Source organism: Hibiscus syriacus, unplaced genomic scaffold, assembly GCF_006381635.1.
Source record: "Hibiscus syriacus cultivar Baekdansim isolate YM2019G1 unplaced genomic scaffold, ASM638163v2 tig00112416_pilon, whole genome shotgun sequence".
Taxonomy (NCBI): domain Eukaryota; kingdom Viridiplantae; phylum Streptophyta; class Magnoliopsida; order Malvales; family Malvaceae; genus Hibiscus; species Hibiscus syriacus.
The window spans coordinates 346620-367024 of NW_024063328.1; the positions used below are offsets into that span (position 1 = coordinate 346620).

At 36.6% G+C, this 20405-nt stretch overlaps 1 protein-coding gene across 1 annotated transcript; it reads left to right on the forward strand.

The window, feature by feature from the left end:
- The first annotated feature begins 272 nt into the window (after positions 1 to 272).
- On the forward strand, positions 273 to 12564 carry LOC120179471 (kinesin-like protein KIN-14M). Its single transcript, XM_039185056.1, has 6 exons — positions 273 to 370; positions 459 to 830; positions 977 to 1058; positions 1172 to 1276; positions 1362 to 1466; positions 12160 to 12564. The coding sequence occupies exons 1-6, from the start codon at positions 273 to 275 to the stop codon at positions 12337 to 12339; spliced, it is 942 nt and encodes a 313-aa protein (XP_039040987.1). The 3' UTR covers positions 12340 to 12564.
- The last annotated feature ends 7841 nt before the right edge of the window (positions 12565 to 20405 follow it).

Here is a 20405-nt window from a genome sequence, read left to right on the forward strand (position 1 = left end):
GTGTATTTTGTAGAGTGCGACCTCATTTACCTGATGACGGTTCGAGTAATCAGGGGAAAGTTTTCTCTTATCCCACGTCAATGGAATATCTGGGACGCGGCATTGACGTGACACAAAATGGTAATGAACAAATATATTTAAATTATAAAACTATATTAGAGAATGCCATTTGATTTCATTAGCTTGGTTTTGTTTCGATCATTAAGAGCTCATTTGATGTTTGTCTGCTATTATCAGGGCAGAAGCATTCTTTCACTTTTGACAAAGTATTTATGCCTGATACGTTGCAAGAGGAAGTTTTCGTAGAAATATCGCAACTCGTCCAAAGTGCTCTTGATGGTTATAAGGTTATTTTACCTGTGGAAATATTGTAGGACTCTCCTAGATACAAATACTGTGATAATGGTAGCGGTAGTATCGTAAATGCTTAATTGTGCATCTGCTTAATCTTTCGACAGGTTTTGCATTTTTGCCTATGGGCAAACAGTTTCGGGTAAAACCTATACCATGATGGGAAAACCGGGTCAACCAAATGAGAAGGGATTAATACAACATTCGCTAGAACAAATATTTCAAACTAAGCAAGCTCTTCAGCCTCAAGGCTGGAGATACGAAATGCAGGTCTCGATGTCAGAAATCTACAATGAAACCGTTCGTGATTTGTTATCACCAATCTGGGATTCATCACGAATCGAAAACGGTCCTGCTGGAAAGAAATATACAATTAAACATGATGCAAATGGAAACACACAAGTTTCAGATCTTACCATTGTGGATGTTCAAAGTAGCAGAGAGGTTGCGTATCTTTTAGACCGAGCTGCTCATAGCAGGTATATACTTTAGAGTATGCATAAACACATGAGAACCATGCACTCATAACTGTCTCTCTGTTACATTTTTGAAAAATAAACGAATGATGTAACCTTTTTTGGGGTGATAATCATGGATTGATGAAGTTTGTTCTTGTCTCTTTCAGATCTGTTGGGAAAACTCACATGAACGAACAATCATCAAGAAGTCATTTTGTTTTCACCATACGAATAACTGGTGTTAATGAGGTACGAGTTGAGATTTTGTTATAATCCTTGCAAATATAAAGCTGCTTTGCTCTCAATCATTTGTTCCACCAGCCGAGGGAGGTATTGTAGTTTTAACCATGTCCCTATTGTGCACCACTGAGAAACAAGTACAAGGTGTCTTGAATCTAATCGATCTCGCTGGAAGTGAGCGTCTTTCCAAGAGTGGCTCAACAGGAGACCGGTTAAAAGAGACTCAAGTATTTTAACAATGCTTATTATTATTTCTCTCCTAGATCATTACCTTCTTGTTTTTTTAAACTTTTTTTCCCGAATTTTATTCAGGCAATTAATAAAAATCTATCATCTTTAGCCGATGTTATATTTGCATTGGCAAAAAAGGAGGATCACGTACCGTTTAGGAACTCAAAGCTTAATTATCTTCTTCAGGTGAATCTATGTACACATGCAATTCGTTGCCTGCGGAAAACATGGTGTTCATACGTCCATGATATACAGGGCCAATCCAATGAGTTTTAATGCCCTGGGAAAGATGTTGCGGGAGACGATTATCAGATAGAACAAAATCGTAACTGATAATTTGAGAAAATAAAAATAAAGATAATGTTGAACAGGGGGGGAATCAGTACCCCTTGTGGGGGAGTCGGTACCCCCTGGACATTCTGTTTTTCTCGGAGGCAAAAACCTACAGGAGGGTATCTGTACCCCCTGGGGGGGTATCTGTAGCCGGGGTATCTGTACCCCCTGGGGGGAATCTATACCCCCTGGGCAATCTTGAAACCCCTTAAAATATTTTTGGCTCAAATCCGAATTTTAATTGATTTTGAATTATTTTTGAAACCTTTTAAAAACTTTGAATAAATTCAATTAAGTCCAATGCCTTAGGCTTGGACAATGAAGGTTTATCAAACGAAAAACAAGTTTTAGGCTCACGATATAAACGGAATGATAGTGCAAGTGTTTTAGATCTCCATGAGCGTTTTCTTCATCTTATGATCACTTGGTGGTTTCGACCATCCGGGGGTCGTTATTCTACTCTTAGAGCTTTAGACCTTTGGTGGTTGCATTGTTTTGAAAACAATATAAAAATAAACCTTTCCGAGATTATCTTTGCTGAGATCGTTGAAACCGTTAACTTAGTGCCAAATAAGAAACTCTGTTCTTCACTAGTTTACGGTTGTATCCTTAGTAATCTCTTTTCTAAAGCCGAACTCCGAGTTGGTCTAGATGCCTCATTTCCTCTTAAGAAACAAATCAATCTTCTTTCTTTAACAAGAGTGGGATGGGTCAAAAATAAGGAAACCGGTGCATGGGTTCGATCTTCTACTCCGGGAGCTAGTTCTTCACAAGCTCCACCCGAACCTGACGAAGATCCCGAGTTTGAACAATTAATGAGGGATATCGATGAAGCTGAAGATGAGCCTGAACAACCCGAGGAGCACGCACAACAGTCGACTCAAATGCCTCCATATTTTCAATCCTTTATGGAGACATTTGATTTTCGATATGCGACCATGGACTCGCGTTTTACCTCTATAGAGTCTCATTTATCCACAATGGGAGCTCAACAATTAGAGATTCTTCGGGAGATGCGTGCAAACAATGAATCAACCAACGCTCGTATCAATGAACTCACACACGAGATGGCCGCTATGCGAGCCCGTTTTCCTCCTACCGATCCGGATGTTTGATTATGTGTTTAGTTTTAAGACTTTGAACTAAAAGAATATTGTTTCAACATTTTTTATATTTTGGATTGTTTGATTTTGTGGATTGTTGGATTTTGGATTTATGAATAGTGTGAACTTATATGTTTTATTCATTTTTTCATCATCATTAGGAATATGACCAATTTTTCCATATCACATTATTTATGAATATTGATTTATGAAACTAATGGCTAACCTCTCTTTTGATTGTGATATTAGCAGCTTAAGCTTATAATTAATAAATCAATTGGCATCAGAGCCTAACTCGTTAAGAAGGTTTAACCACCTTGAGACGATCCTAGAAGAAGCTCTACCAATTCCCGACGCAACCGACAAAGAAATGACATTTTCCTCCGGTGCTTATTATCTTGAAGAATATCCTATTATGGATTCACAACCGGTCAACAAGCCACCCTTCTTCAATGGAGCAAATTATGCACATTGGAAGAATAAGATGATGTACTTCATTCAATCATACAATCTAGGAGCTTGGTACTCAATCATGGACGGTAACTCCTCTCCACCCGGCAAGTACAACGATTGGAATAGAGAAGAGCATAAAAATTTTCAGCGTAATTCTAAGGCTATACATATTCTATTTTGTGCTTTAGGTCCAAATGAATATGGAAGAGTCTCATCTTGTTCTAGTGCCAAAAAGATTTGGGATAAGCTCCAAGTCACTCATGAAGGAACCGACGAAGTGAGGGAATCAAAGAAAAGTCTTCTCAACCATAGCTACGAGAACTTCAAGATGAAACCCAATGAAGACATCAAAGCTATGACGAATAGATTTTCCGTGATTGTCAACGGTCTCAAGGGATATGGAGAAGTAGTCCCTAATGAGAAGCTTGTGAGGAAGGTGATTTACTCTCTTCCAAAGGAGTGGCAATCGAAGAAGACGGCCATTATCGAAGCTAAAAACCTAAAGTCTCTCACTCTCGAAGAGCTAATTGGTTCCCTTCTCACTCATGAGATGATGGTGAAGGAAGATGAAGAAAGGGAAGAGAATAAAAAGGTAGGCATTACCTTCAAATCCACCAATGAAAGCTATCAAGAATCAAGTGATGAGGTGGATGAAGAAGATGATGAACAAGAAGAAGAGATGGTCAAGATCTTGAAGGAACTCAAGAGATTCATGATTTCCAAGGAAGTGAAACATGAATCAACCAAGAAGAAGAGTCCCCCGGTGTGTTTCAATTGTCAAAGAAAGTGGCATGTCAAGTATGAATGTCCTCTTTTAAAGAAAAAGGGGAAGAAGGCATTTGTTGAATCTTGGAGTGATGAAGATGATTCCAATGATGAAGATGAAGTAGTCAACCTATGCCTCATGGCCACTCATGAAGAAGTTGAGGTATCTTCTAACTCAAATGAATTTAATTCATTTACTTTTGATGAGTTACAAGATGCTTATAATAGGTTGTATTTGGGATTTGAGACCATGAATTCCAAATATACGAAATTAATTTCAAAGCTCAAAATTAAAGATAATTTGATGTTGAAAGCAAAAGTTGATTTTGAAAATCAAAATGAAATTTTGAAAAATGATTTAGAGCTTTCAAAAATTAAAATAAATGATTTAGAAAAGAAAAATTTTGAGTTAGAAGTTAAGCTTGAAGGCTTAACAAAAGAAAAAGAATTAATTTCTAAAAATAACCTATTATGTGTAAAAATGACAAAATGCTCACATTGCCATTTTCATGGTCATTTGGAACATACTTTTCCTTTGAAGAAAGGAAAACATTTTAAAATTAGACAAGTATGGGTTCCAAAAGGAACAAGGGGCATTGAAACTAACATTCAAGGATCCAAAGCAATTTGGATACCAAAATCGAAATAAATGTCTCTTGTAGGTGTGTGGGAGCAATGGTGATGAAGATGATGATATTCAAGATGCTCTAGCCACACATGAAAAAGGAATGTGTAACCTCTAAGCTTAATGCTTTTAATTTTAGTTATTTGGTTGCTCATTTGATTTTAAGCATACATGAGTTTTGGTTTTAAATAATTATGCATCATTGTCTTAATCTCATGTATGTTAAAAGGAAGTTATGATGAACATCTTAACGTTTTAATAATTTTTCAGAATTTTTAGTTCATCATAATGAATTTTGGTCAAAATTGATTTTAAATGCTAATGATATCTCTCTCACAATTGATATCAAATTTTAAAATACTTTGATTTTATAAATTTAAATTTTTGACCTAAATTTGAATGTTTATGCATGTGGTTTAAATGAAAATGATATCTCTCTAACAATTTATATCAAATTATTCAAAATGCATGACATTTTTGGAAAACTTTATGCAAATGCACTTAATTTTAACAATTGGTATTAATATCAAATTTCAAAAATTGGTATTGCATAAAGTATTTTAGACTTGGATATATTGAATTTCATGTGCTACAAACATGTTTGTTATTCTTTTTAGAAATTCAATATTTTGTTTAAGTGTCAAGATCTTAAAAGCTTAATTTTGTTTGGAATACATTTATTGAGGGGGAGCTTTGATTTTTCAAATTATTTTTAAATATAAAATTTACTACTTACTCTCCAAAGTTATTTTAAACTTCAAAGATCGAATTATTTTTGATATAACAAAAAGGGGGAGAAGTTTAGTTTGAAAAATTCAATTTCTTAATGAAAAAGGGGGAGCTTAACATTTTCATATGTTTTCCAACAACTAGTATCTTTTTCATTAAACATTTTATTAAGGGGGAGTTTTTGCCAAAAACAATTTTTCAAATGTTTTGTTATATCAAAAAGGGGGAGATTGTTGAACTATGTTTCGATATAACAATTTAAGGCAAAATGGTTTTTGGACTTGAATTGAATTTACAAAATGTTTTTGGACTTAATTGAATTTATTCAAAGTTTTTAAAAGGTTTCAAAAATAATTCAAAATCAATTAAAATTCGGATTTGAGCCAAAAATATTTTAAGGGGTTTCAAGATTGCCCAGGGGGTATAGATTCCCCCCAGGGGGTACAGATACCCCGGGTACAGATACCCCCCCAGGGGGTACAGATACCCTCCTGTAGGTTTTTGCCTCCGAGAAAAACAGAATGTCCAGGGGGTACCGATTCCCCCACAGGGGGTACCGATTCCCCCCTGTTCAACAGCCCAACGGTCATAATATTTGAATATTATGAAGGGGTATCGATTCCCTATGAAGGGGTACCGATTCCCTCTATTCTGGGCAACCTTTTTGAGTATAAAAATCATTCCCCAACGGCTCCAAAACATCCCCAACAGCTATATACGACTTCAAACTCATTCCAAGCTATAAATACAAGCTAAAGACACTTGAAGAAGTATGAGAACAACTATCCAAGTAATCAAACACAAGATAAGAGTTTTTCATTCTTATTTCATCTTTCTCTTGTAAATATTTTGTTCTTGTGAGATTAATTCTTGTAAACACCTACCTTAGAGAGGTTTTATTGTTTACATCTTTTATCCTTTTGTAAAGGGGAAAGGTTCTAGCTTAGCCCGTGTAAAAGCTAGGGAAAGGTTCTAGTTTAGCCTGGAAAAACTAGGGAGTTTGTAAGGTTACTCTTTATCCTCAAAAGAAAGAACAAATTAGTGAATTTGTTGGAAAATCCTTGGCGAGGAGCTAAGGTAGTGGACGTAGACTTTGTTTGAGAAAGTCGAACCACTCTAAATCACTGTGCAATTTTCTATCATTCAATCTCCTTACTCCCTAAACACAAAACCGTTCTGACCCCTCTTTGCAAACCGTTCTGGTTGTCGATTCGAGCTTCCGAAAATCCCAACAGATAAAAAGACACAAAATTTATGTGGAAAACCCCTAAATAATATAGGGTAAAAACCACGGGCAATGGTAGAAGAATTTCACTATGAGAAAATAGGAATTACAACCTCTCTCGATCTACCAAAGAGAAAACAATGATATTGATAAAATAAGAAGAAAACAACTCTCAAGAAACTCTCTAGTGTTGGGAGAAATCTAGAATTATTTGGGATGGTTTTGAAGCTAAATGGGATAGGGTATTTATAGTTGAAGTTTAAGGACTAATCTTGTAAATATCCTAAAGACTAGGGACTAAATGTTATAATTTGCCCATTTAATTTTCAACCATTGTTGCACCTAATTTTGACATTGTATATTCGGTGCCTAACTTGGTGCCTAATTTGGACCAATTTTCAGCCGCCCAAAGCAGCCCCATATGCTGTCATTATAGAAAAATAGTCGCCCATGCTTTGACATTTCAACAATCTCGCACTTGAAGATTTGATTGGAACAATCATATCTTCACACCATTCTTTCTACCTTATACCATCATGTTGCTTACGTCTCTCACAGGCCACAAGAGGATCGACACCAGGTAAATTTATCAGCATTGGTTGTCTTCGTCATGAAATTTGCTATGTTGTCTTTGATATGGATCTTCTGTATATCTACAGTTCCTTCTTCTACCTTTTCACGAATAAAGTGGTACTGAACTCGTATGTGTTTTGTCCTTGAATGAAATGATGGATTCCTTGCTAGATGCAAGGTGCTTTGAATGTCACAAAACAGAAAGACATACTCTTGATTGTGCCCAAGCTTCTCCAATAGCATCTTCAACCAAATTGCTTCTTTACTAGTTTGTGTAACTACTACATATTTTGCATATGTTGTGGATGTAGCCACAACTGACTGTAATTTTGAAACCCAGCTTACAACTCCACCAGTAACTTTGAACACATATCATGTAGTAGATTTGCTTTTATCCAAATCTCCTGCATAGTCAGAATCTATATACCCATTGATTAGTAAGTTTGATCCTCCGTAAAATAATGCAACATTTGAGGTCCCTTTAATGTATCTCAGGATCCTCTTTACTGTATTTCAATGCTCTTTGCCTGGATTCGCCATGTACCGACTAACCACTCCCACTGCTTGTGCAATGTCTGGTCTTGTGCATATCATAACGAACATTAAACTTCCCACTACTGATGCATACGATACTCGAGACATCTCCATCCTCTCTTCTTCACTACTAGGACTTGTATTGGAGGATAATTTGAAGTTAATAGGAAGAGAGGTAGAAATTGGCTTATAATCTTTCATGTTGAATCGTGACAAGATATTATTCAAGTAATTCTTTTGTGAAAGTAAAATATTCCTATTACTTTTGTTTCGGTAAATTTGCATCCCTAGAATCTTGTTTGCTGATACCAAGTCCTTCATTTTAAATTTCCTAGCCAGATGTGCCTTTAATTCTTCAATATGATCTTTGTTGGGTCCTGCAACCAACATGTCATCCACATACAACATCAATATAACAAAATCATTATCAACATACCTCTTGAAATAAGCACAAGGGTCTGCATTAAGTCTGTTGTATCCAAGACACATAATGAAGGAATCAAATCTCTTATACCAACACCTCGGCGCCTACTTTAAACCGTACAGAGATTTGTTCAACCTACATACCAAGTTCTTCTTTTCTTTTTCTTCAAAACCTTCAGGCTAAAGCATGTAAATCTATTCTTCAAGATTTCCATGAAGAAAAACTGTTTTAACATCTAGCTGCTCTAGATGTAAGTTCAATGTAGCACACATTGTCAAAACTACTCGAACTGTTATTAGTCGAACCATATGAGAAAAGATTTCATTGAAATCAATACCTTATTTTTTAGCATATCATTTGACCACCAGTCTTGCATGATACCTCTCAACTTGATCGTCATCATTTCGCTTGATTTTGAAGACCCATTTGTTACCAATTGGCTTTCTTCCTTGTGGTAGTGACATAGGGTCCCATGTATTATTTTTATGAAGGGCTTCAATTTCTTCTTACATTGTCATCATCCACAGTGAAGCATCTGAGCTGTTTATTGCCTCCTGGTATGTTGATGACTCACCGTCCTCTATTAATAATATTACCTTCTATAACATAATATGAGTGCCAATTAGGACGTCTTCTCACACGATCTGATTGACGAGTTGTTGGAGCAGCTTCAAAACTCTCTAGTTCTTGTTCATCATGTGTTGGTTCTGCTTCAGAATAATCTCCTTGTTCAAACTCCTTTTCCATATGTATCTGAGTAGTCTCTTACTTTTCAATGTTATCATTATCTTCTTTTCTTTGTAGTTTATCTTCTACAAAGATAACATCCCTGATGATGATCATTTTGCGGGCAGTGAGATCCCACAAGTGAAACCCCTTTACACCATCAGCATACCACAAGAATTTGCATTTCCTGGATTTTGGATCCAACTTTGAAATTTCTTGGGAGTTGTACATCACGTACACTATACTTCCAAATACATGGAGGTTTGAAAAATCAGCTGGTTTACCAGTCCACATCTCCATTGGTGTCTTTAGCTTTATTGCAGTTGATGGAGCTCGATTCACCAAATAACATGCGGTATTAACTGCTTCTGCTCAGAATGATTTTTCTAGGCCTGCATCCCTCAATATTGCTCTTGTTCTTTCTAACAAGGTTATGTTCATCTGCTCTGCCACTCCATTTTGTTGAGGAGTGTTCGCCACTATGAACTGTCTTTTGATGCCTTCTTTCCTGTAAAATTAATCAAATTCTTAACTTGTGTATTCTTCTCTATTATTTGTTCTGAAACACTTGATCTTATTTCCAGAATCAAGTTCCACCTGCGCTTTGAAGTTTTGGAAAGTTGAAAACACATCTGACTTCTTCTTAATAGGTACACCCAACATCTACTAGAGTAGTCATCAATAAATGAGACAAAGTATTTTGCTCCACCTAGGGATGTAACTGCTGCTTGCCATATGTCAGAATAAACCAATTCTAGAATACTTTTGTCTCTAGAATTTGACGTGTTGAATTTCAACTGGTGCTGCTTACTTGTTATACAATACTCACACAAAGTAAGTGATACATTTGTTAAGCCTGGAAGTAGCTTTTGCTCCACAAGGACTTTCATTCCTTGTTCTGACATATGTCCAAGTTTCTGATGCCATAGCATTATAGAATCTGAACTACATGAGGCAACATAGGCTTCTACTTCTAGCAAAGTCTCTCCCTTCAGCATGTACAAGTTTGCTGCTATATTTTCGCCTTTCATCACCACAAGCGCTCCATGGAACACCTTCATGATTCATTTCCGTGTTTCAATCTTGCTTGCATTATTATCCAACAATTCGTAGGATAATAAATTTTTCTTCAGGCCTTTCACGTGCCACACATCTTGAACAACTTTAATTGTTCCATCATACATCGTCAATTTGATGGTCCCCACGCCAATGATCTTTAAGGCATGATCATTGCAACTATACACAGATCCTCCTGAGACAAGTTCATAATGATGAAACCATTCTCTTCTTGATGTCATGTGATATGTTACTCCCAAATCAATGAGTCATATATCTGTAAATCTTTTTATGTCTTCCACGGTGGTTGACGCTTCACAACATAGACCATCTCCATCATCTGAAGTGTTCGCGGTATTGCCTTGTGGATTGGAGTTTTTATTTAGACTCCATCAATCCTTCTTTAAGTGACTATTCTTTCCACAATTATAGCACTTTAAATTCTTCTTGCTTCTCGACTTTGATATACCATGTTTGTGACTGCTGCTTTGGCCACGTTCTGTTAATCTCCCTCTCATCATTGTCAACGCTTCTGCTTGTTGGAGATTTACTTGTCTGTCTTCCTTATTCTTGCGCCGATTTCCTTCTTGTAGAACAACAGCTGCAACGTCATTGAAGACTAGACTGGTGACATTACTGTTTGTCAAGCTGATGATGAGTTGATCATACGAATCAAGTAGACTTTGAAGTAGAATTTCAGCACGTTCTTCTTCTCCTATTGTACATCTTAAGGATGTAAGCTGAGAAAATAAAGTGTTCAGCGTGTTTAAGTGTTCTGTCACTGAAGTAGATTCTGGCATACGGAGAGTGTACAATTTCCTCTTAAGGAAATTTTTATTGTGCAACGATGTGGCCTCGTACAATTTGGTGAGATGATCCAATATCTCCTTAGTTGTATTCTTCTCCTCGATGCTTGACAATACTTCATATGCTAATGCTAGATGAAAGTTTGTCATAGTATTCCCATCCATTTTGATCCATTTGTTGTCATCTGTAAAATCTATCAACCTTTCATTGATAGCTGTTAGACAACCGTCTTTCCTCATGATGACATTCATCTTCAATTTTCACAATGAGAAATTTCTCCCATTGAATTTTTTAATATCAAATTTCATTGCCATAGCTTCTATTACGGATAGCTCACACTATTTCACCATCGTGAATATTTTTCTAGAACCTTCAAAGAATGGGTAATACATTCTTACTTTCTTATGTTGGAGGATCAACCTTTTGGTGGCAACCACAAAGACAATAAGTAGATATTACACACTCTAATCTGGCTCTGATACCAATTGTTGCTGAAGACGGCTATCGGATAGAACAAAATCGCAAGTGATAATTTGAGAAAATAAAAATAAAGATAAAAAGACACAAAATTTACGTGGAAAACCCCTAAATAATATAGGGTAAAAACCACGGGCAACGGTAGAAGAATTTCACTATGAGAAAATAGGAATTACAACATCTCTTGATCTACTAAGGACAAAACAATGATATTGATAAAAAAGGAGAAAACAACTCTCAAGAAATTCTCTAGTGTTGGGAGAAAACTAGAATGATTTAGGATGATTTTGATGCTAAATGGGATAGGGTATTTATAGTTGAAGTTTGAGGATTAATCTTGTAAATATCCTAAAGTCTAGGTACTAAATGTTGTAATTTACCCATTTAATTTTCAACCATTGTTGCACCTAATTTTGACATTGTATATTCGGTGCCTAACTTAGTGCCTAATTTGGACCAATTTTCAACCGCCCAAAGCAGCCACATATGCTGCCATTATAGAAAAATAGCTGCCCATGCTTTGACATTTCAACTTGTTTTTTTAAACTTTTTTTGCCAAATTTTATTCAGGCAATTAATAAAAGTCTATCATCTTTAGCCAATGTTATATTTGCATCGGAAAAAAAGGAGGATCACGTATCGTTTAGGAACTCAAAGGTTACTTATCTTCTTTAGGTGAATCTATGTACACATGCAGTTCGTTGCCTACGGAAAACATGGTGTTCATACGTCCATGATATACAGGGCCGGTCCAATGAGTTTTAATGCTCTGGGCGAGATAATAATTTTATGCCCCTATACTTGTATCATATAATATACAAAACATAAATATTTTTTTAAAACAAAAATGTAATAGAAAAGTGATTTTTTGGGCTAATTTTTGGGCCAAATATATATATACACACTATAAGCACTAGAAAACTGATGCCCCTCAAACATGTTGCCCTGGGCTAAGGCCCATCTGGCACATGTATTGGGTCGGGCCTGATGATATATCATATAGTAGGGTCTTCATCTGACATTTTTCTTAATCCCATGGTTAACCGCAGCCGTGTCTGGGAGGAGACTCAAAGACTCTGATGTTCGTAAATATATCTTCGAAGCCATCCTCAACAGGTGAATCCCTCTGCTCGTTACGTTTCGCAGCCAGGGTTAATGCTTGTGAGATAGGGACTCCACGATGGCAACTCAACATGAAGGCTTCAGATTATCGTCTAAGCTATGGCTGATCTTTCTTTTGTGTTGCTTTACCTAAATCTATGTTTTGCTAGTAGTAGTAGATTGAAAAAATTGAGTGGTTCTAACATAAAAGCGAGGTGTAATCTGTATAATTGATCATTGCACTTGTATTTTGTTTAGTTGTTCCTGTGTTACTTGATTTCTTCAACATTCCCACATATTACGTTAAATACAACATTGGAATCACATTATTTATTATTATTTCTTTCAACTTTTATGCTCGAATGAGAGACTTTGTTTGTACAAGTGTTTGGTGTAACACCCCAACCCGTACCCGACCCGAATACGAGTCCGAGGTGTCACATTGACTTTTCAAATCTGGACACTTAAAGAAAATACCCCGGGTAATTTAAAACTTTGTTTAAAACAAAATACTTTAATTTACATCAGAGAGACCACAAAATACAAGTTTGATCAGAGTATTCATAATTAACGACTTATTACATGCCAACACTCTATACACGCCAAAATACATACTTGTTGATTACTTCTGATATGATCTTCAAGTAATAATACTGTCCTTGCTACTTCTATTCTTGCTCTTCACGTTTCTTGGTACCTACGTGTAAATCACTTACACGCTAAGTCATAGACTTAGTGAGGCAATAAATAAACATTTAACAACAAATTCATGAATGTGCATTCTTATCATTTGATCATGACATTTCAACATGCATGTATCTATCACATGATAACATATATAAGCATGTCAAGCACATGTAACACTTACCTTCTTGTGCCACTTTCACTTTAATTTATCTTTCAATTGTATTGCCCATGTATATCATTGAGAATAGAGGTATGCGAGTTCATTGAGGTTGTGCACAAATGCTGTCACCACAGCTCGTATAAATTCCCTCATGGGGCACCGAACATTAGTTCAGTATTCGTCCCGAAGGACTGCTATATATGTCCCGTAGGACCACTACGTCCCGAAGGACTACGTCCCGAAGGACTACGTCCCGAAGGACTACAGAACCCTCGACTTTTGGCATGCCAACTATACATATAGCTCTCATATCATATACTATGGGCATTTATGATGAATACATTTCTCATCACTTGTTCTTTCTCTTCTGTCACATACCACATGTATGTGTAACCATGTATTTCATATCATATCACATGTATCACATTTTGTATATTCATATGTTATTTCATATATTCACATAGTTTTTCTCATTTCACATGGTCATGTCTCATAGCATAATCATGTATGCATGTATATCATGTAACATTTATAATAATCTATACACATTTCATGTATTCATGCACATATAAAAATCATGAAATCAAATAACAATTTAGGAGTCACTTCTTACCGTAGTAACTCCATCACTGGCTCATCGCAAGCCAATGTTCGTTCAATAATATAAGTACAATAAAAAATTGCACTCACCTTAGCCTTGTTTGATTTGAATCAATTCTAATCCTTTGATTATTCCAGAACTTGTTTAGGCTCAATATCTACATAAATATAACATTTCAAAACAACTATCAAAAGCCTAAACCTTAAAACTTGATGTTAACAACTTAAGCCAGATTATTGAACCTAATTTCATTTTTCCTTTAGGGGGGAATCGATTCCCCCCCCCCCAGGGGAATCGATACCCCTTGGACATTCTGGAAAAATTTCGTCCAAGAGGGGGAATCGATTCCCTTCATAGGGTATCGGTTCCCTCTAACCAGAATTGGTATTTTAACCCCGAAAATCATTAATTCTTCACTTAATTCTTCTATTTTAAACCCCTATCATGTCATTAAATTCAACTACCATCACTTAAACCAACTTATATCCATGAAAATCATCTATAACTTCAAAATCCTATCCTTCATATGAAATTCAAGAATCATACTCAAATTTCAATATGTTCTAAATACAATTCTAACACTTCATATTCCTTAATTAGGATGATGACAAGTCAAATTTAACTTTAAATTCAACTTATCAACTCTTTTCCATGATTTCATATAAAAACTCATTTTTTTTAATCTCTTATAACTTCTTCATCTTTTGATTATAAGACAACTTAAGCTTTCCTTAAGCTTAGTTATCATCTAATGATCAAAACCTAATCTTTAATTTAACAAATAACCAACAATTTAGAAAACCTTACCTTTGCCCTGCACGTTGGAGAAGAAGAAAGGAAGAAGAAAGAGTTTTCAGAAACTCTTTCCCCAACTCACGTTTATCTCTTAATAAAGAGATAAAAAATATCTTTCATGCTAAATGACCATTTTGCCCTTTAATTCCTTTGATAATTACTAATAACTTTCAAGAAATATTTCCGAACAAATCATTGGACTGTACAAATATCCTACTTAAATCACCAAACTCTGAAATTTTACAATTTAGTCACTAACCCGTATTTTGGGATGTTACAAATCTCTCCCCCTTAAGAAAATTCGTCCTCGAATTTTCATTGTTCAAGAGATGGGGATATTGAATCTTCATGTCCTCTTCGCGTTCCCACGTAGCTTCTTCCACCTTGTGATTTCTCCATAACACTTTGACTAATGGAATAGTCTTGTTCCTTAATTGCTTGACTTCATTAGCCAATATTTGAACAGGTTCTTCCTCATAAGTCAAATCTGATTGAACTTCGATCTCTTCAGTAGTCACAATATGAGATGGATCGGATCGATATTTCCTCAGCATGGAGACATGAAAGACGTTATGGATTTTCTCCATTTCAGGTGGCAAAGCCAATTGATATGCCACTGGTCCTACTCTCTTAAAGATTTCATATGGTCCAATGAACCGAGGACTCAATTTTCCTTTACGTCCAAATCTCAATACTTTCTTCCACGGAGACACTTTCAAGAACACTTTATCTCCGATTTGAAACTCAATTTCTTTCCTTTTTAAATCGGCATATGATTTCTGTCTATCAGCTGCAGCTTTCAGATTATTCTGAATGACTTGAACTTTCTCTTCCGTATCCTGAATCAACTCAGGACCAATAACCTCTCGATCCTTAAGTTCATACCAGTTCAAGGGTGTACGACATCTTCTTCCATATAAAGCTTCATATGGAGCCATTTTGATGCTTGACTGATAACTATTGTTATACGTAAATTCAGCAAGTGGCAAATACCTTTCCCATGATCCTTTGAATTCAATTACACAAGCTCTTAGCATATCCTCCAGAATTTGGATAGTTCGTTCAGACTGACCATCTGTCTGAGGATGAAATGCTGTGCTAAAATTCAGTCGTGTGCCCAATGATCCATGTAAAGACTTCCAAAATCGTGACGTGAATCTAGGATCCCGATCAGAAATTATGGAAACAGGTACACCATGTAACCGTATAATCTCTCTAATATACAACTCAGCATATTTATCCATAGAAAAATCAGTTCGTACCAGAATAAAATGGGCTGACTTAGTTAACCTGTCTACAATCACCCATATTGAATCTCTTTTGTTCGGATTTAAAGGCAACCCCATGACAAAATCCATCGTTACATTCTCCCATTTCCATTGAGGAATTGAAATTGATTGTAATAGTCCCGACGGAACCTGATGCTCAGCCTTAACTTGCTGACAAATCAAACATTTAGATACGAATTCTGTAATGTCTTTCTTCATTCCCGGCCACCAATATCGACTCTTGAGATCCATATACATTTTGTTCCCTCCCGGATGCATTGTCAATGGACTACAATGAGCTTCCGTTAACAAATCATTCTTTAATTCATCATCATCCGGAATTACCAATCTCTCTCGATAATACAAGTTCTCATCAGACTTGATTTCATAATCTGTACTCTCTCCATTATTTATTTGCTGCAACTTCTTTGAACTTTTTTCATCTTTTTCCTGCAATCCTTTAATTCGATCTAACCATGTTGATAGTCAATTCTGCACAAATTGCACCATCACCGCTTAATGATAATTTAGCATCCATAGCTCGTAAAGCTACAAACGTTTTTCGACTTAAGGCATCCGCTACCACATTTGCCTTTCCAGGATGGAAATCAATCACAACATCATAATCTTTGAGAAATTCCACCCATCTTCTCTGTCTTAAATTCAACTCTTTCTGAGTCATCAAGTACTTTAAACTTTTGTGATCCGTATACAGGTAGCATTTTTCACCATACAAGTAGTGACGCCAGATCTTTAGAGCGAACACTACTGCAGCCATCTCCAAATCGTGTGTCGGATAATTCTTCTCATGAGGTTTTAATTGCCTCGAAGCGTAGGCCACCACCTTGCCTTCTTGCATTAACACGCATCCCAAGCCATTATGAGACGCATCACTATACACTACAAAGTCCTTGCTAGACTCAGGTTGGACTAACACTGGAGCTTCTGTCAAAATATTCTTTAACTTTTCAAAACTCTCTTGACATTCTTGAGTCCAAACAAATTTTATTTCCTTTTTCAACAGCTTAGTTAGAGGTAAAGCTATAATCGAAAAGTTTTTAACGAACCTTCGATAATAACCAGCTAACCCCAGAAAACTTCGAACTTCTGATACATTCTTTGGAACTTCCCACTCCAGAATAGCTTTAATCTTTTGAGGATCCACTCGAACTCCTTTTGCAGAAATTACATGTCCAAGGAATGTCACTTCATTCAACCAGAATTCACATTTAGAGAATTTAGCATAAAGCTTCTTGTCTCGTAAATTTTGCAAGACAATCCTCAAATGAGAACTATGCTCTTCCTCTGACTTTGAATATATTAAAATATCATCAATGAAAACCACCACGAACTGATCCAAATAGGGTTGAAAAATTCTGTTCATTAAATCCATGAAAGCAGCTGGTGCATTCGTAACTCCAAACGGCATCACTATAAACTCATAGTGACCATATCTTGTTCTAAATGCCGTCTTTGGAACATCTTTCTCTTGAATATTTAATTGATGATAACCCGAACGCAAATCGATTTTTGAGAACACTGAAGCTTCCTTTAATTGATCAAATAAATCGTCGATTCGGGGAAGTGGATACTTGTTCTTGATGGTTACTTTATTGAGTTGTCTGTAATCGATACAAAGATGCATTGATCCATCTTTCTTCTTAACAAATAGAACTGGAGCTCCCCAAGGTGATACACTTGGTCTAATAAAACCTTTGTCCAGTAATTCTTGTAATTGAATCTTTAATTCTTGCAACTCTTTTGGAGCCATCCTATATGGTGACATGGCAATGGGCGCTGTTCCCGGCATTATCTCAATCTGAAATTCTACCTCTCTGTCCGGAGGTAAACCTGGAAATTCTGCAGGAAATATATCAGAAAACTCTCTAACGATAGGAATTTCTTCAATCCCTTTTTCCTTAGTTCTAACATCAAGTACATTAGCAATAAAACCTTGACATCCCTGTAGCAGTAACTTCTTTGCCGTCATCACTGAGATCACATTTGCCAATGGATTCCACCCTTCACTAAACACCACAATTTCTACCTCTTCTGGACTTCTCAACGTTACTCTTTTCAGTCTACAATCGACATTAGCATAATAACGATATAACCAATCCATTCCCAGTATCACTTCAAATTCTTCAAATGGTAATTCCATCAAATTAGCAGGGAATTCAATTCCCTGAATTCGTATGGGACACCCTCGACTCACCATATTTACCCGAGCACTGTGTCCTAACGGATTCGTCACTATCACCTCATTGTTAGTAGCTTCTAATTGAATGTTCAATTCTCTTACTAACTTACTAGTAATGTATGAATATGTAGAACCCGTATCAATCAATACCATAACCCATTTATCAAACAACAGAAAAGTACCTGTTAAAATCTTCGGTTCATCCCGATCCTCATTGGTCCTGAGATTATACACTCGAGCAGTGGAACATATCTCTTGTTGAGCAGAGGACTCTGACTGATTTCTTCCTCTGCCTCTACCTCTTCCCCTTTGGCCTGTAGAAATAGACCTCTCTGGCTGCGCAGATTCATCGACTACTCTAGGACAATCCCGAACAAAATGTCCGGTCTCCCCACATCTAAAGCAAGCTCCAGAAATCCTTCTACATATTCCAGGATGATTCTTTCCACAATGTTGGCATTGTCTATCTTGACTCTGGTTAAATCTCCCAGCTCCAGATCCCACTGATTGAGTTTGTCTGCCTCTCATCGGATTTGATCCTCTAGCTGAGGATACTACTGACTCCGATCTAGCTTGAGGTCGAGAACCAGCATCTCTGCCTCTTTTTGACGGTGCGGAACTCGAAGAAGTACCCGCTCTCTTGACTGTTTGAGTCCTTGAATTTTCAAATCTCTCATTCTGAGCTCTTTCCAAAGCTTTGGCACGATTGACTACCTCTTGAAACGAGGATAAATTCAATACAATCAACATTTCCTTCAACCGAGGACGTAACCCCTCTACGAACCACTCACAAGCATCCTTCTCAGTAGGAACAAGCTCAGCAGCAAAGCGACTCAACTTATTGAATTCACACTCGTACTCATATACGGTGTGATTCCATTGCTTCAGATTCATGAACTCTTGCTTCATTTGGCGAACAAACTGATCTCCGATGTACTTATGTTTGAATTCTTCTAAAAATAATGACCAAGTTACTTGGGCGTTAGTCATCCTCAATGTAACATTGGTCCACCAAATCCTTGCTTGTCCTCTCAACAAGGAAATTACCCCATCTAACTTCTCAGCATCGGAACAATGAAGTCCCGTAAGCATGACCTTCACGTCATTAAGCCAAAGGTCCGCAGTAACAGGACCTTCATCGGCTTCCCCTCTATACTCTGGAGCTCCTAATCCCTTTAACTCTTTCGCAACATTCATTTTTGGAGTTGAAGTAACAGGAGGTTGAAAACGCGTCAATACTGCGTCTAAAGTTCTAAAGAATACATCTTGATCATTCACAGGCACTCCAGAGGGTGTCTGTTCTTCACTCTGCCTGGGCAGGGCAGGTGAATTACTGTTTTCAGCGGGTATATCATCTCCCACTTCATTTCTAGAACTACCTTGTCCGGACATTTATAAAAATACAATCATATAGTTCTATTAGCACAACAGCATACTTACTATTCCATCAGATCAGAAGTTTTCACTATATTGTTGGCATGTATACTTTATAAAACACTCAAGACTCCGGTTTATGCCGAGAATCAACTAAACCTGGCTCTGATACCATTAACTGTAATACCCCAACCCGTACCCGACCCGAATACGAGTCTGAGGTGTCACATTGACTTTTCAAATCTGGACACTTAAAGAAAATACCCCGGGTAATTTAAAACTTTGTTTAAAACAAAATACTTTAATTTACATCAGAGAGACCACAAAATACAAGTTTGATCAGAGTATTCATAATTAACGACTTATTACATGCCAACACTCTATACATGCCAAAATACATACTTGTTGATTACTTCTGATATGATCTTCAAGTAATAATACTATCCTTGCTACTTCTATTCTTGCTTTTCATGTTTCTTGGTACCTACGTGTAAATCACTTACACGCTAAGTCATAGACTTAGTGAGGCAATAAATAAACATTTAACAACAAATTCATGAATGTGCATTCTTATCATTTGATCATGACATTTCAACATGCATGTATCTATCACATGATAACATATATAAGCATGTCAAGCACATGTAACACTTACCTTCTTGTGCCACTTTCACTTTAATTTATCTTTCAATTGTATTGCCCATGTATATCATTGAGAATAGAGGTATGTGAGTTCATTGAGGTTGTGCACAAATGCTGTCACCACAGCTCGTATAAATTCCCTCATGGGGCACCGAACATTAGTTCAATATTCGTCCCGAAGGACTGCTATATATGTCCCGTAGGACCACTACGTCCCGAAGGACTACGTCCCGAAGGACTACAGAACCCTCGACTCTTGGCATGCCAACTATACCTATAGCTCTCGTATCATATACTATGGGCATTTATGATGAATACATTTCTCATCACTTGTTCTTTCTCTTCTGTCACATACCACATGTATGTGTAACCATGTATTTCATATCATATCACATGTATCACATTTTGCATATTCATATGTCATTTCATATATTCACATAGTTTTTCTCATTTCACATGGTCATGTC

Coding starts and splice junctions, on each gene's coding strand:
- LOC120179471 (XM_039185056.1), top strand. CDS start 273: ATGCCTGATACGTTGCAAGAGGAAGTTTTCGTAGAAATATCGCAACTC. Junction 831..976: donor GACCGAGCTGCTCATAGCAG/GTATATACTTTA, acceptor TGTCTCTTTCAG/ATCTGTTGGGAAAACTCACA. Junction 1,467..12,159: donor AGCTTAATTATCTTCTTCAG/GTGAATCTATGT, acceptor GGTTAACCGCAG/CCGTGTCTGGGAGGAGACTC.